We start from the raw sequence: 17,666 nt of genomic DNA on the forward strand, positions 1-17,666 counted from the left end.
TTTAATCTGTCAGTTCCCCTGTTATCTCCACTTGGCTGTTTTCTAGGCTTTTCTTATGAAGTCTTTGAGCATGGTGGAAAACAAGGTCAATAAAATGGAATCTATTTCAAAATTATTGACAATAGGGAGTTTGATAAACAATAGATAAAATTAGGCATTTAATCAACATGCAACTGAAATTTTAATACCAGTAGGCAAATACAGCTTCAGTGTCATTAGCTAGGTTGGATGGCACTTGTAGTTAAAAGTGGAGTGTTGGAAGGGTCTATCTTATATTCCCTTAGAAAAGATGATAGGAGAGGCATCAAATATCATCCAAATGCTGTTCAGGAACAACATACCTTATATTACTCCTTCTCCAGACTGGAATATCATCAGAACACACTTTTTCTTTAAATCATGATGGTCCTATGCATGTCTGCCTGTTGAATGCCTAACAACTAGAGATCATTTCTCTAGGAAACCTTCCTCGATCTCCTCCTCTTACCACCCAAGTTGGTTACATGCCATGCCGGGCCCTGAAGATGTGAAGATGAAAAATAATGCAGTTCCTCCCAAGAGAGGTAGATGAGACTTGTAACAAATATTTACAATATCCATGAGGGATAAAGGAGGTCAAGATCACTTGCTATGAGAAACACGAAGAAGGAATGATTAGCTTCATTTAGGAGGCACAGGTGGTCTGGAAAGTTTTCATTTGGTCTTGGCCCTAACCCAGCATTCACTTTGTACCTCTTTAATGTAGTTATTATGTATGATTGTGCATTTTGCTTATCTATCTGTTATGCTCCACCAGACTGTTAGCTTACAGTGCTTGGCACATAGCAGACTCTTTAACAGATGTTTGCCGAATTGAATTTGCTGAACTGTATCAAAATAAACTCCTTTGAGAAGCCACAATTTCTTAGTAGGCCAGTGCAGAGGACAATGTAAAGTATCATGATACTGCTAATGAAGAAGATGAATACAGGGCAAACTTGTTTCCTAGCTGAAGAAAATGTCATTTTTAATGTATGTACTTGAGAAATTAACCTAAGACCCTTTGATGATATTGTTTTCAATCCTCTAAGTGAAGTGTAAGAACTTTTTGGAAGACAAAGGGCAGAAAAAGAGTTGGACATGTAAATGATGCTTTTTTAAAAATTACTTAACCACAATGATGAGCTCCTGGGTAAAGAGAGGATACTTTATGAAGAGTAGGAAGAAAAAGGGGGCTTAAATCTAAAATGGGATGCAAAGGATGAAAAAGCCCAGAAAAGATTGCGTATAATATGGAAAACAATTTGTATGTGTCCAGAAATTCACAAAAGAAACTTTGAAAAGTACTGGAAATAATACTTGATAGCCCCGTAACAAAATGTCATACTTATATATAAAATGAACTTGAAATTTTAAGAGGCAGATGGACTCCATCAAAATTTGGTAAGAGGTCTTATGGAAAAGGGAAGGTATTATGCCTTTAAAAAAAGTTGACTGGGATGCATTATGGAAAGATGGAAAAGTAGGGAGTGAAGCTTCCTTGCCTTTCTAATACCCTCCACAAACAACTAAAAATAACTCTACAGAATCAATGCTAAAAGTGGCAAAAATTTATAGGAGTTGAGAGTAAAGCTGAACTAGGGATAACTAGTGAGGAAGGCCACAGGCCCTGGGATGAAAAACAGAGCAAACAGTGAGGAATCAACAAGACAGCCACTCAGTTCAGGTTCAGCATCCTCACTTTGCTGAGTCCTGAAGCTTATAACCAGAAATATATGGATGGAGTTTATATGTGGAGGACCCTGAGAGCAACTGTGTTGGTGGCAGCCTCAGTTTAGGAGACACCTGCCTCCACAGGCCTGCAGCAAGGGATTAAGAGAATGAATGCTACAGAGTCTATGGGTGCAAGATCCTAAGGGCAAGACCTCAAGACTCACTGTTGACAGGTAAGGGACTTTGGAGACTTTAGGAATACAGACAGGATGGCTGTTCTATCCCAGGCTACTGTAATAGGGAGGAGTGAGGAAGGAGTGCACACCTCTGAGTGTGGTTGCAGAGGGTTTGGGGCTCCTTCAGCTGTGAACACTCCTAGGAAAGTGGGTTCCCTGGCTGCTGTCACAGTGGGAAGTGGCCTGTCTGCTTGCACTTGCAGTGGCAGAACTGTCTGTCAGCTCTAGTTGGAGTACCTCAGTTCAATCATGAACTGCAGTTCAGTAGGGACCTGGGGATTACATCAGATTTTGAACTATAAAAACTGGAATAACTAAAAAGGGCCGAAGAAAAAATAAGTACCAAAAAGCCTTGAAACCAAAGGTAACATATACTAGCACTAGGAACTCTGGGACTTATACAAAAAGCCAATTATTTAGGCTATTGGCCTGGTTAGTAAAATCAAAGGAATGAAATGATAGAAGAAGAAAAAATCTTTTCAGAAAAAAAAAACTGACCTAGAAAATAGATCAAGGAGAGACAATATAAAAATAGACTCCCAGCAGGTTACAATCAAACAAAGAGTTTAGACAACATACCCCAAGAAATCATGAAGGAAAACTGCCCAGAAATTCTAGAATCAGAAGGTATGATATAAACTGAAAGAAGCCCCCATTCACCACCTCAAAGAGACCCACAAATAAAAATGAACAACAATATCAATGCTAAGTACCATTATTCTTAGGTTAAGGAAAAATTACTTTAAACAACAAGGAAAAAAATTCAAATATGGTGAAACTACAGTCAGAATAACATAAAACTTAGCAACCACAACATTAAAAAAATAAAGGACATGGAACAAAGCATTTCTTAGAGCAAAAGAACTGGGCTTACAACCAAGAATAATATATATAGCAAAACTGATCATAATTATAAAAGGTTAAAAAAAAGGACATTTAGAGAACTAAAAGTTTCAACTATTCCTAGGGAAAAATCCAGAACTCAATAAAAAATTTGATCTACAAGAAACATAAAAAGGTAATGTTGGAAAGCTAATCATAAGAGACTCAGAAGGCTAAAATGTCTGATCCTTAAATGTGAAAATGTTATCTAGTGCCCCTGGAAATAGCATCATTACATTGTTATGTTGAAGGGGTGTGTTTGAAGGGGTGTGTATGGATAAAAACCTGAAGTCAAAGTAAGTACAATGGAATGAGCCAAAATAGTAGTAGAATGGATTAGAGGACGTAGAATAGGATGGATATGTCATATGGAGAAAGAACAAGTGGAGGAACTGCCACAGAGAAGGGAGGACAGCAAAAACAAGGAAAGAAAAGGACAAACAGTGAGGAAAAACAGAATGAAGGGAAATATATGACTAGTAAATTATGAAACTGAATGTGAATGGGATGAATTCACCTATAAAAATAAAATGCTTCACAGAATGGATCAAAACCCAATACCTGACAGTACACTGTTTACCAGAAACATTTAAAAATGAGACACACAAAAGGAATAAAAATAAAGGACTGGAGCTGATACAAAAATAACAATCATGATCTCTGACAAAGCTAAAGCTAAAATGGATATAATCAAAAGAGATAAACTGGGAAACTGCTGTAATAAAACGTAGCATAAATAATGAAACTATCAATTTTAAATCTATGTTCATCAAATGTTATAGCATCTAAATTTTCAAAGAAAAAATTAAATGAGTTACAGATGGAAACAGATAACAAAGTAATAGTGAGGGACTTTAAATCTCCTCCTCTCACGACTAGATAAATCTAAGCAAAAAATAAATAAGAAAGAATCCAAGATGAATAGAATATTAGATAACTTAAATATGATAGAAATCTGGAGTGAATTAAATGGGAACAAGAAAGAGTATATCTTTTCAGCCAGACATAGCACCTTCACAAAAACTGATAATATAAGGGCACAAAAATATTGTACTTAAAATACAGAAAAACAGAAATATTAATGCAACCTTCTCAGACCTTAACACAATAAAAAATGTATATAATAAAGGACCATGGAAAAGTAAAAACTAATTGGAGACTAACTTAATCTTAAAGAATGAGTTAAAGAAATAATAATTTCATTAGAGAGAATGATAATAATGAAATGACATTATAAAACCTATGGGATATGGCAAAAGCAGGAATTAGAAAAAAATGTGTATCTCTAAATGCTTATGTTAATAAAACAGAGAAAGAAAAGATCAATAAATTGATAATACAATTAAAAACTAGTAAGAGCAAATTAAAAATTCCTAACTAAACACCAATTAGAAATATTAAAAATTTAAAGGTGAAATCAGTAAGATTGAATGTAATAATATCATTAAATTAATAAATTTAGGAGTTGGTTTTATGAAAAAAATTAATAAAATTGATAAACTACTAGTTAATCTAATTTTTTTTAAAAGAGAAGAAAAGCAACTTACTAGCTTTAAAGATGAAAATGGCAAATATACCACCAGTGAAGATGAAATCGAAGCTACTATTAGAGTATTTTGCTGAGTTATATGAAAACGAATTTAACAAAGAGAAACAGAAGAATACTTTAAAAAATAAATTGCCTAGATTATTAGAATAAAAAATAGAATACCTAAATAAATCTATTTTAGTAAAAGAAATTGAATAAGCCATAAATGAACTTGCTAAAAAAAAAAAAACATCAGGACCAGATGTATTTACAAGTGAATTGCACCAAACATTTAAGACTTAACTAACCCCATTATTAAACAAATTACTTGAAATAACAGGTAAAGAAGGAGTTTTACCAAACTCCTTTTATGAAATAAATATGGTGCTGACACTTAAACTGGAAAGAGTAAAACAGAGAAAGAAAATTATAGGCCAATGCCATTAATGAATATAAATGCAAAAATCCTAAGCAAAATACTAGCTAGGAAACTATGACTATATGTCACAAAGATAATACATTGTGACCAAATAGGATTTATACCAGGAATGCAAGGATAGCTTAATATATATGGAAAACTCTTAACATAATAATACCAATAACAAATGTAATAAAAGCTATATGATATCAATAGATGCAGAAAAAGCCTTTGACAAATATAATACTCATTCCTATTAAAATAACTGGAAAGCATAGATATAATGGATTTTTTTCTGAAATTGATATGAAGCATCATCTTAAATTATCACCAAGTATTATTTATAATGGGGAGAAACTAGAAGCCTTTCCAATAGGATCAGGAGTGAAACAAGAGTATCCATTATCACCAATATTATTTAACATAGTTTTAGAAATGCTAGCAATGGCAGTAAGAGAAGAAAAAGAAACTGAAGGAATCATAATGGGCATAGAGGTATTAAACTATTTCTGTTTGTATGATTGTATATGTGGGGTATCCTAGAAATTCAACCAAAAAGTTAGTTGAAACTTTAAATAATTTTTAACAAAGTAGCAGGATATTGTATAAATTATCAACATTTTTAAGATATAGAAACAGATACTCCATTTAAAATAACCAAAGATATATAATAAAATACCTGTAAGTATACTTGTTAAAACAAAACTAGGAACTACATAAACATAATTATAAAACACTTTTTATAGTCGTATCTAAATAACTGGAGAAATGTTAACTGCTCATGGACAGGAAGAGCTAATATAATTAAAATGGTAATACCACCTAAGCTATTTATTCAATGCCATCACAATTAAATTACCAAAAAATTATTTTATCAAGTTAGAAAAAATAATAGCAAAAAAATTCATTTGGAAGAATAGAAGATCAAGAATATCAAAGGAATAAAAAATGTAAAAGAAGGTGGTCTAGGATTACCAGATTTTAAATTTTATTATAAAGCAATAATTATCAAGACTGTCTAAGAAATAGAAAGATAGACCAGTAGACCAGACATATGATACACACAAGTAAAAGATTTTAGTAATTTTGAATTTGATGAAATCATAGATCTAGGCTTTGGGGATAAGAAATCACTATCTGATAAAAATTGCCGGGATAACTGGAAATTAGTTTGGAAGAAACTTATGCCATTCAGTAAATTAAGATAATGGATATCTAACCTAGACCCGAGGAACTACCATAAGTAAATCAGGAACATGGGGAACATATTACCTATCAGATTTATGAACAGAAGATGAATTTAGAGTTGTTAAGAGATAAAGAGTATTGTGAAATGTAAAATGGATGATTCTGAGTACATTAAACTGAAAAGCTTTTGTACAAATAAAATAAATACTACCAAGATTAGAAGGAAAGCAAAATCTGGCAAAATTTTTTATACATAGCCTCTCAGATGGAGGTCTCAAATCTAAAATATATAGAGAACTTTGGCAAATTTGTAAGAATAAGAGTCATCCCCCGACTGATAAATGGCAAAAAATATGAATGATTTTAGGATAAAGAAATTGAAGATATATAGGTATAAGAAAAAACTCCTCTAAATCAAGATTGATTAGAGGAAGAAAACCAAAACAATTCTGAGATATTACCTTAAGCCCATCAGATTGGCTAAAAGGGCAAAGCAACAAATGTTGGAGATGTGGAAAAATAGGGACACTAATACACTGCTGGTGGAGCTGTGAACTGATCTGACTATTCTGAAGAACAATTTGGAATTACCTCCAGAGTTATAAAACTGTATACCATTGCTGGATCTGTTTTCCAAGGAGTTCAGGGAAAGGAAAAAAATCCATATGTTCCCTCTTTGTGGTAGTGAAGAATTGGAGACTGAGGAAGTGCCCATCAACTGGGGAATGGTTGAACAGATTGTGGTATATGATTGTGATGAAATACTACTGTACCATAAGGAATGACGAGTAGACTGACTTTTAATAAAACTTGGGGAAAAACTGTATGAGATAAAGAACACTAAAATAAGTAGAACCAGGAGAACGCTGTAAACTGGAAAAATAAACTGTGAATGTTACTTCCAGAAAGTGAACAGAAAGGTGAAATTTGACTTAATTCATATGTATATGTTGGCTGCCCAGATGATATCTTTTGTGATGTGGGGAATATAAGGAGGGGTTGGGACACCTGTGGATAGGATTTATTAAGTAGATAAGAAGAAAAGCAATCTAAACATATAGGAGATTTGTGATTTCATTTGTGTACTATCTTCTTTCTCTACATATGCAAATGCTAATTTCCTTTGGTTTTGCAAAATTTGGAATAAAAAAAGAAAGTTGATCCAAAGGATCTAAAACCTATGGGTAAAATCACAGTGGAGAGGAAAAGAAGTGAAATCATTGTGGAACTACTTTATTGACTACTCCGCCAGGAAGAGAATATAGATATATCCCTGAATAGATCAGAAAACAGGTAAAAAGCAAGATATTTCCTGATGAGGAATCACCGATAATCTGGTATCTACCAGAAGTGTCATTTTGTTAAAAGATCTGATGGATTCTCCACTTACTTGTTGATAATTCTACATCTCAGAAGGCAAAAGAAAAGATGACCTGCTACTCCATATTTAATTCTAAAAAGCAAGAAATGGTTGAAATGGAAATGACAGAAATTTTAGGAGAAAGTTACATATTTTAAATTAAAATTTATGATAATCAAAGAAGGTAGTTAGAAATGGACACATATACCACATTCCTTAAAAATGCAAATGTCAGAAAATTCAGAGGAAAAACTAGATTCATTGGTCTGAATCTCTAAAGGGGAAGATGATTTAATAGGGATAAGAGGTTCTCAAAATGAAACTCTAACAACATATTTGAATAATCTCAGTGAGAATGTTTAGAAAAGGAGGTGCCTAAAGAACATGAAGCTTCTATCTAAAGAGGGAGGCTCTCTAAAGGACTTTAACAGAAGATGGAAGTAAAAACAAATGGGAAAGAAAAAAGACAAGAGATGCAACTGAGTGAAGACCAAAGTCAAGAATGAATTAAAAGTTTAGGAAAAATGCAAAGGTCAATTAAAAATAGTTTTTAAAAATTACTTCTGAGTGTTAGTGCTGCTGCTTTAGGGGTCAATAGTGTAATGTTAACAAATCACTGAAAGTTGTTATATTCAACTCTCATTTAGCTTCTGTCACGAGAATAATCTTCAGAACAGAAAGGAAAAATGGGAATTGAAGCCTGAGATGGATGAAGAGATGGCAGAAAAATACTCAAGTGTTCTAAATGACTTTGAGTCTATTGGTTGAGGTCAATAATATAAACATAACTTGCAGATATGATTGTTGAACCTTTTTTGGAAATATCTGAGGAGTCACAGCAAGTAAGTATCAGAAGGCCTGAAAAAGGCAAATATAAATTTTAAAAAGGGAGAATGTAGATTCTAGAAGCTACAAACCAATGGGTTTATTAATTCTTAGCAAAATTTCATGGTTTATTATTTTTAAAAGATAGTTGATAAGCAATTAGAAAAGGAAGCAATGATTATTCAATTGTCTTCATAGATTCATCAAATTAACTAAATTTCCTTTTTTGACAGCTTCCAGATTTGTAGAACAGGGAAATGCTATATATCAGAGGTGCCTAACTGTGTGTGTGTGAGTGAGTGAGTGACTTGAGTGAGAGAGTGAGTGAGAGAGAGAGAGAGAGAGACAGACAGACAGACAGACAGACAGAGAATGAGAAAGAGAGACAACTCCTCTTCCTCTGCGAGTCTGGTGAAAATAGTCCCAGAATAAGTTTTGAATGTGCAATTATATTGAATTTATTATACTGAAATAGGTTATCAAAATGTAAAAATAAAAGTTCAAATTCCAGGTTGCAAACCTATGCTATACATGAAAGGATTTCAAAGACACTTGATGATATCCTTTCATTATAGCCTTGTATATAAGACATGTAGGCTGGAAGGTAAGAGAAGGAAGCAGGATTAGTGGAAAACATAATGGACTTAGAGAGAGCAGACCTTGGTGTGAATCCCAGTTCTAATACTAAGTAGCTCTTTAAGTGTGGACAAGTACTTTACTCTTGAATATCAGTTTCCCTATCTATAAGATGAAGAAGGTCAAACGTGTACTATCTTTTCCACTGGCTGTTATGAGGAGAACTGGTTTATAAACCATAAAGAACTATTATAAATGTCACTGCTACAGTTGAGTGGATTCATAACTGGATGTAGGACTATAACCCCAATGTACTGACAAACATTTGACATTAACATGGAAGGGGGTCTCTGCTAGCATCCCACAGGGCTCTCTTTGGCCCTCATCTGCTCAATATTTTGACAATTTAAAACTAGATAACATGCTTATTAATTGTTCATGTAACACAAAGCGAGGAAGCACAACCAAGAAGCTATATAATGAATTAGGATCCTATGAGATCCTCACAGCCCTGAATTCAAGATGGCTACATATAACAGGATCAAATTTTATAGAGATAAATGTAAAGTTCTGCACTCATGTAAAAAAAAAAATCAAATGTACTGTAAGGTGAGTATTCTCTGATTTACAATAATATCTAATTGTTCTCTGATTCACAATAATAATCCATTTTAAGTCTTGTAAAGAACGTTGTCCACTTTACTTGACTCATTCTTCACAACATACCTGAGGCACAGTAGGCATTATTTATCTCCATTTTTGTGGTTGTTGTTGAATCATTTTCAGTTAACTGTGACCTCATCTAGGTTTTTCTTGGTCAAGATATTGTAGTGGTTTGCCATTTTCTTTTCCAGCTCTGAGAAAATGGAGGCAAACAGTTAAGATGACCTGCCCAGTCACATAGCTTGTGTCTGACACTAGATTTGAACTTGGAAAGATGAGTCTTTCTGACTCTAGGTCTGGCAGTCTGTCCACTATGCCAACTAGCTGCCCTATCCGCATTTTACAGATGAAGAAACTGAGTCTGAGTCCAAAAAATCTGTAGATGAATGTGCCCTTAACAGGGAGAGAGGAGCAGAGTCTTCCCCTGGGCTCTGCTCTCTTTATAGCCTACCCAAAGGGAAGAGTATTCTACTATTAGAGTCTATTTTTCCCTATAAGCTACAACAGTCAGCCCTTTCTGAGACAGTCCTAGTCACAGAGGACAAGGAGAGGATGCTGTGACATCTCACAAAGTGTGACACAAGCCCTAAGCAAGGGACCAGATTGCACACTTAGCTTCGCTATACACACTCCTGTCCAGAAAATCAGGGGCTCCCCTTATTGCCCCTGTGATATTAATATAAATTTCAACAAAAATATAGAGCCTCCTGGTGTGAATTTTAGATTTACTCCACCCTGCTTAGTCTTTAGAATTCTAGCCACCAGGAATGTATACACCCCCACTTAAGGATTAACTGTAGGGGAGGATGGCCTGTGATTTGTGTGTGCTAGCAAGTGACAAATAAGAAACAACTGACTGACCCCCTGGGCTGTACTAAGCCAAGTTTAAGCCACCAATGGTACATGTGAGACACAGGAAGTGATGTAAAGAATGGCCTTTATATTTTGTGTCATTTCCTTTGAGGGGGACTTTTGTGGACTTTGGCGGCTTTTTGCAGTGGTTCTTGACTTGGAGGGCTGGAGCGTGGAGGCCTGAGACTGCTTCCCTTAGTCGACCACATGGTGAGTGTTAAGGCTGAATTCTCTTTCCCTGGCTTTCTGAAGGCACCAACCTCGTGGCTGGAAACTGAGTGAGATTTAATCTTCTGGGAAGGCCTCTTGGCTGAGGTCTCTGAACTACCCCTGGCTCAGGTCAGGACAGAACAGATCTACCCTTTTCCCTCTTTCTCCCTCATTCTTAATTTCTTCCTTCTATTGTAAATAAACCACCATAAAATTCTATTCTGATTTGAGTATCTCATTGGGATATAGAATTTAAATCCCTGGCAACCCCAAAATAATATAATCAGTCTCAAACCTAAATTTTACTCTTAACATTGGGTAGAATATTCTCAAAATAAATAATACCTGCTTCTTACCTGTAGATGCTAACTCAAAACATGCCGGTTTGCAAAGAACTTAACAAAAATGGTAGGTGTTACTGAAGGGAAACTGCTTGTATGGCAGGGTACTTAACCGAAGGGCTTCCATGGATAAATTTCATGGGATCAATTACTTAGATATGCACAAAATTATATCTTTATTTCAATAGATTTAGTTTTCTTTGTGGGCATCCAGAGGGTATAGCAAATAAAAGCCAGACCTGGAGTCATGAAGATTGATCTTCAATTCAAACCTGACCTCAGATACTTACTGGGCAAGTCATTTACCTGTCTGCCTCAGTTTCCTCATGGCAAATCACTTCACTATTTTTGCCAACAAAACTCCAAATATGATTTCTAAGTTTTCATCTAACTTTGGAAATCTATGACCTCCACAAATTCAAATATTTATTCAGTACTTAACTAAATTTAAGGCACTTAACTTTTAACACTGCTGTCTACTCTATAAATATCTGATTTTATGGACATGGCTTAAAATTAAAAAAAAAACAACACTTACCTTCCATCTTGGAATCAATATTGTGTATTGGTTCCAAGGCAGAACAGTGGTAAGGGCTAGGCAATGGGGGTTAAGTGACTTGCCCAGGGTCACACAACTGGGAATGGTCTGAGGCCAGATTTGAACCTAGGACCTCCCGTCTCTAGGCCTGGCTCTCAATCCACTGAGCTACCCAGCTGGCCTCTGGACATTGGTTTTTATATATGGTATATTTCTACCCAGGGCTTTATAATGCTTTCCTCAGAAACACCTTTTGGGACAGATAGAGCAAGTGTTACTAAGATTTTATAGATGAGAGAACTGAGGTCAAAGGGACTCATCAAGATGACAGGGTTATTTTTTGGAAGGGAGATTTTGAACTTGAGGCTTCTTACTCTAAAGTTCAGAATCTTCTTTATTGTGCCAGAAACTTCACTTCTTCCTTCCTAACAAAAAAGCTTACTGATACCTAAAATTTATGTTCTCTAGGTCCTTCCCTGGAGGATTTCCTCCTTTGTGCTCTCCTCCATCCCACTCCTAACTCTAAAATCTGGGGCTCAATGAAGCTGCTCTCAAAACGATGATTGCTTTTTCAGAAACATATAGATGTGTCAGCACTAGCCTTCTTAGATTATGTAACTTTAGGCTGTTCTTGGTTTGAAGTGCTCCCAGCTTCTCCTGAGCAGGAAGAAAAGCCATCCTAAACAATTCTCTAGCAAGGTGACCAGGAGATGTTAATGGCTCAGTGGTTGATTTGTGTCTTGTGAAATGAAGCTGGAGGCCAGGACAGAGAGCACAAGGATTTGCTACATGGCCTTTGTAAATCATTTAGCTCTAGGATAGCCTTTTACCTCCTTAACTACATTTGAAAGAAGAAAAAATGGAATTATAGAAATTTAGTTTTGGAATGGATGTTTTAGGTCATCTGGTTCAGTCTCCTGCTCCACACAGTATCTATAAGTATCCCTTATAGACAGCCAGCTGAAATATCTCCAGTGACAGGAAATTCACTATCTTAGAAGCTAGCCCATTCTGATGTTAGAAAGTAAAATAGGTACTCCTGGAGATATTTTTTTCCTGATTAAATAAGCTAAAACTCCCTTTAACTTTTACCTATTGGTCCTAACCTCTGAAAAAAAAAATTGCCTACAGCAGCGGTTCTCAAACTGTGGGTCACAACCCCGGCAGGGGTCAAACGACCAAAACACAGAGGTCACCTAAAGCCATCGGAAAATACATATTTCAATTGGCTTTAGCCGCTGAGAAATCGCGCTACTTTACAGCAAGATCTTGGAAAGTATGGGGATCCTGCTGCCTGCACATTGTACTAATATTAGTTACCTATCAGCAGCCCTCCCCCCCATGAGGGGTGATGATTTACCCTGTTGCCTGGAGACTGGACTCAAACAGAGACCCAGAGAGAGCACCCAGGTGCTGGCTCCAGAGGGGTTAAGAATGAGTCCTGGAGTGGATAACGGAGCCGAGTAACCCCAGCAAAGTGAAGCCTCAGCTCGAGCTGGAGGGAGACAACAGGAAGAAGAAGGCAGCGTCTGCGGACCCCCTCCCCAGTGTGAGATTTAAAATGGTTAAGGTCTTAAACTGTAATGGTTAAAATAGTGGAAGATATAAATTGTGATAGATATAAGAGAGGGTGAGTAAGTTTGACCACAGAAATATGTTTCACTACAGTGTCTTGGGTTTAAAATCAAATATAAGGTGGTCACCAGGGAAATATTCCCAATTATTCAAATACCCAAGTCAATTGGGTTTTATAGAGATTTTAATTAACAATACAATGAGTAATCAAAGAAAGAGAGAGAGAGAGAGTAAGAAAGGAATAAGTATGAAGGGCCTCAAGCCAATATGGCCTAGACCTGAGCCTTAAGAGAGAAATCAGTCAGTTTTTTATAACTCACCATAAGATCTGTCTAAGTAAGGATTTCTAATGACACCAGGCCAGCAGTATCTCAGCTGCTTTCACCAGCTCCCTCCTCCATCTGAATGTTTCAGAATCAGTCTCCTCAGAATGAGTCTCTCCAATCTGTTTCAGAATGACTTCCCAGCTCTTCCCTGAGCTCTTATTTTTAAGGGCAAAATCTTCTCTGTCACCTCCCTTAAGTCCTTACATCTACCAATCACTGTAGATGTTTCTAAAGGACCGCCCATTTTGAATTCACAGCTGAGAAGTTTTAATCTCTTTAGTAAGTCAGGAAAAAAATGCTGCTGTGTCGACAAATTTCATTAGAAAAAACCTCTGAATGAGTTATCACCCTTTTAGGTTTAAGTAGTTTACAAGTTGCCCCACCTTTATAGGTACTTAGTATCCCATTGTATCAATTCTAAAACAGTCATGACTCAAAGAATTTCCTGTCCCTTCCATAAGCATGGAACAAAGTACTTTTCATTGTTCTCAAGGAGCTCTCTGTCCTAAAGCAGTCCTAAGTAGGGTGGAGTAGGATATTCCCAAGGCAAGGAGCCCCCACACTCAAGTAGAGTTCTCACCATCTGCTAGGGAATTTTTTTAAGTAGAAGATTCCCCAATGGGGGAAACCCCTAACATTCATAAGTCTGAGAAATTTTGAGGTTTACACCAGGAAGGACTTACCTCCTGCTCCTGCATGCAGGCTGCCTCCTGTTGGATTAATATTTCTCAACATATAATTAAATATTGTTTTTCTGATTAATCACTATGTTAAAATTATGTTTGATTTATAGCAACGAGAATACAGAATGCATATCAGGTATTTGCATTCCGAATCATAACTGTAGCAAAATTACAGTTTTAAAGTAGCCACCAAAATAATTTTTTGGTTTGGGGTCACCACAACATGAGGAACTGTATTGCAGGGTTATGGCATTAGAAAGGTTGAGAACCACTGGTCTACAGCGTACTTTTAAGTTTAACCTGCATTTTAACATGTTCAAATCTAGACAATGAATAAAACAATAAATCAAGCCCTAAATTGGAATTGTTTGCCATTTTCTAGAGTATAAGTGCTTTCTTTGTTCAAGTTGGTTCTAGCCCACCCCTTTCTACTTCTGACTCACAGAGCAAATCTAATCTCATCTCCACATGAATCTTTTAAATATGTGAAGATAGTGAATTCTTCATTTCTCTTATTAACCATTTCAAGTACCTTTGATTCCCAGAGCCCCAACTACCCTATTCATACTCTTCTAGCACAGACTGTCAAACACAACAGAGATGATGTGTTTTGCCTAGGATGGGGTACAGGAAGAATATACTTCCTGTGGTCTGATACTCTCCTTCTGTTAAGGCAGCCTAAGATGATATCAGTGGCATTTTCTCATTTATAAATGACAGGTCAGCAAGATGTGTATTACTCATAAGAAACTCCTTTATACCATTGAAATTGCGGACAAGTTTTGCTTCTTTTTCTCCATCATCGTCTAATCCTTCAGCCTTCATTTTTTTCCAGTTGAGTTCATCCTTTTCTTGCATCTTCAGATCAACATTGAGCTCTGACATTTTCACAGGAGAAAAATGAAGCTGTGAAATGAGAACACAGAAAGCTTTGATAACCAGCTATAGTTTAACCAGGCACACAATATGTTTGGCACTGCTCTAAACTATGCTAGCTCAGGAGAAAATTGATATTGGATGAAAATACATTACAGGTATTGAAAGATTAGTAGAAAAAAGATGAATTTATTGTCACAAACAATACAATTCAAAAGTACCTAGTCACTGTAGTGATTGAAGCAAAATAAATATGTAACAGAAAATAAAACCAGGATATTGGAAAGGACACAATCTGATCAACTCTCCTCTCATCCTAAACTACTAGTGTTAGGAAAGTTTACCCTACATGAAAGATCAGGCCCATTCCAAAATAATGACTATGTGGTTATATTCAGAAATATGGGTTTCATATGGATAGTTTCTCTTCTAACATTCTCAAGGAAATTTAATGATACGGCATAATTCTGTTAACTTGCAGAAGGGAATTTAAAGGCTAGCTTTAATTTTCTAGGTTACTAGTAACTTCATAAATATGCTGATCTGGTTACTATGTTAGAGAAAGGCAGGAAGCAGGCTCTTTCTTGAATTTAATTCTAGAAATAAGAGGAAGAGAGTTTATAGAGTGACACTTCCTGATTAGTTAGTTAATGAGCATTTATTAAGCTCCTACTATGGACGTAGTTCTACTGGGCTAAGCACTGGGAACACTGAGAAATATAGAGACAGCCTCCACTCTCCAAGAATTTATAGTTTAAGAGGAGAGACAACATGCAAACAGTTATGTACAAACAGGACATATACAAGATAAATTTGAGATCAGCTCAGAGGAATGGCACTAGGATGAAGGAAGCCAGGGAAAGGGTCCTTGGGAGAGTATTGTTTGCCCCACAGACTAGTTCTTTTTTTTCTTATAAAAAAAAAAAAGCAGTGCCCTTCAAAGGGAGGGAACAGATTCCCTTTACTCACTTTCCTGGCTCTTCTCAGATAAGGTTGGATTGCAGCTCATGCTGATGAGGCAAATTCCCCCCAAGCAGGAAGCTTTTGGCTCCCAGAAGAAAAGAACCCCATTTGGCACATCTTCCTTTTCCCACTGTAGCTTAGGACAATGCCCCATACCTAGCAGGTGTTTACAGACACTCACAGAATGGCTGAACCCATGTGTTATTCAGATGAGATGTAGTGAAATATGATAAGATTCATTTCTTCTCTAAGGCAACTAATGGCTTTGTATGCCAGAAGTAAATAAGTATTTAATCAATGAATGAATAAAGGCAAAGTTGCAAAGCCTTGCCTTGGATTCCTTCTGTGGGATTAAATCCAGAAAATTCTGGATGTGAATGTTTTCTCTGTCAGGCACTACTCCAGAGACCTTGGGCAAGTCAATAAACCTCTGTAAGGTCTCAGCTTCTTCATCTGTAATATGAGGGTTTGGGACCTTAGGATCTCTGCTAGTATTAAATCTATAATTCTATGACAGTACTTTTCACCCTTCTCCTCAAGAAGTTACTAATCGAGCCTTCTATACTTCATATACTATTTTGGTCATTATTGTGTTGACATACTAAAAATATATTGTCTTTTCTTGTGCTATGCTGTTCTTTCAGTTTGTTCAGCTTTTCTTATGAGATTCTCAAGATGGTCTATAACTGAAATACAATAAATCCAAAATCAGGCACAGTTAAAACAGCAGGGGGTTTTACATGAGAGGACCAGACCTGGAATTCCAACTCTGTTATTTACTTATGTAAATCCCTCTGTTTTGCATTATCACAAATGATAAAGGTGGAAATTGGGGCACTGAAAGATACTGTACAGGGTATCTATAACAGTGTAAAAAGTGCTAGGCTAGGGTCAAGAAAACCTGGGTTCAAGGCTTAGATCTGCTCCTTCCTTCCGCAAGGTCCTAAGCAAGGCTTCTCTCCTGATCTGTAAAAGGGGGAAAGGGACAACATTGCCATCAAGGTTGTATCCACCTCTAAATCTATGATTCTATATTCCTATGGGCCTCAGTTTCTATAGAAATGAGGGGCTTAGATGATCTTTGCATTCTAAATCCCATGAACCTATGAAAGTAGCAAATTAAAGATATGCCCCGTTTCACTCATATTCTTTGTCACAATACCAGATGACAACATAAATCCATCAAATACTAAAATATTAGCTTATCATTGGATCTTGTATTTATTTGAATGACACAATTAACACGAAATCATCAGGCTGGAAGGTTTCAGGGATGTTGACATTGCTGGAGACCATGGAGCCTTCTCATCTAAAGGCTGCAGGAAGATCAGTGGCATGTCTATAGCCCAGGCAGTCACTGTTTCCTTTTACTCTGACAGTCAAGACTACATCTAGAGTATTGGGTATATTCCTGATGAGCTCTCTGGGTCTTAGCCACTGGCTAGTCCACCTCCCAGTTCTTTTTTTGAGAAAAGAATAGATCCCGTATTGAGGCAACTGCTCTAGTTCCCGGTAGAGCAATTTTTGTGACTACTGAGTGGCACACACGCACACACGCAAGCATGCACACACATACACACACACACCCCACAATAACAATGTAACATTATGTTTATGCTCATGAATACATTTTGGTGATTGCCAATCTAATCCTAAATCTGTATTCTAAATATGCCAAAGCTGATAAAGAAAACATTTTTGTTTTGTTTTTAATCAAGAACTGAGATTTATCTTGGTTCCCTTTTGTTTGGAGCACCCAAGACTTCCTGTCTCTATTAACAAATTTCCCCTGGATTTGCCCACTTCGATCTGCCACATCCTGCTCCATCTGCAGAGGGAAGTCTAATGCCTCTGCAGAAATAGAGAAAGCTTTCTTGGCTTGTTGATACCTGACTGAATCAAGTAATAAATATTTATTAAGTATCTAAAATGCA

At 36.3% G+C, this 17,666-nt stretch overlaps 1 protein-coding gene across 1 annotated transcript in view; it reads right to left on the reverse strand.

Annotated features, from left to right (window-relative positions):
* Positions 1–17,666, reverse strand: part of LRPAP1 (LDL receptor related protein associated protein 1) — a 52,051-nt gene that overhangs the window by 23,925 nt on the left and 10,460 nt on the right. Inside the window, exon 2 of the mRNA XM_001373233.5 lies at positions 14,655–14,799. Within this exon, the coding sequence (XP_001373270.1) occupies positions 14,655–14,799 (145 nt within the window). The remainder of the gene's footprint in view (positions 1–14,654; positions 14,800–17,666) is intronic.

Source organism: Monodelphis domestica, chromosome 6 (genome assembly GCF_027887165.1).
Source record: "Monodelphis domestica isolate mMonDom1 chromosome 6, mMonDom1.pri, whole genome shotgun sequence".
NCBI lineage: Eukaryota > Metazoa > Chordata > Mammalia > Didelphimorphia > Didelphidae > Monodelphis > Monodelphis domestica.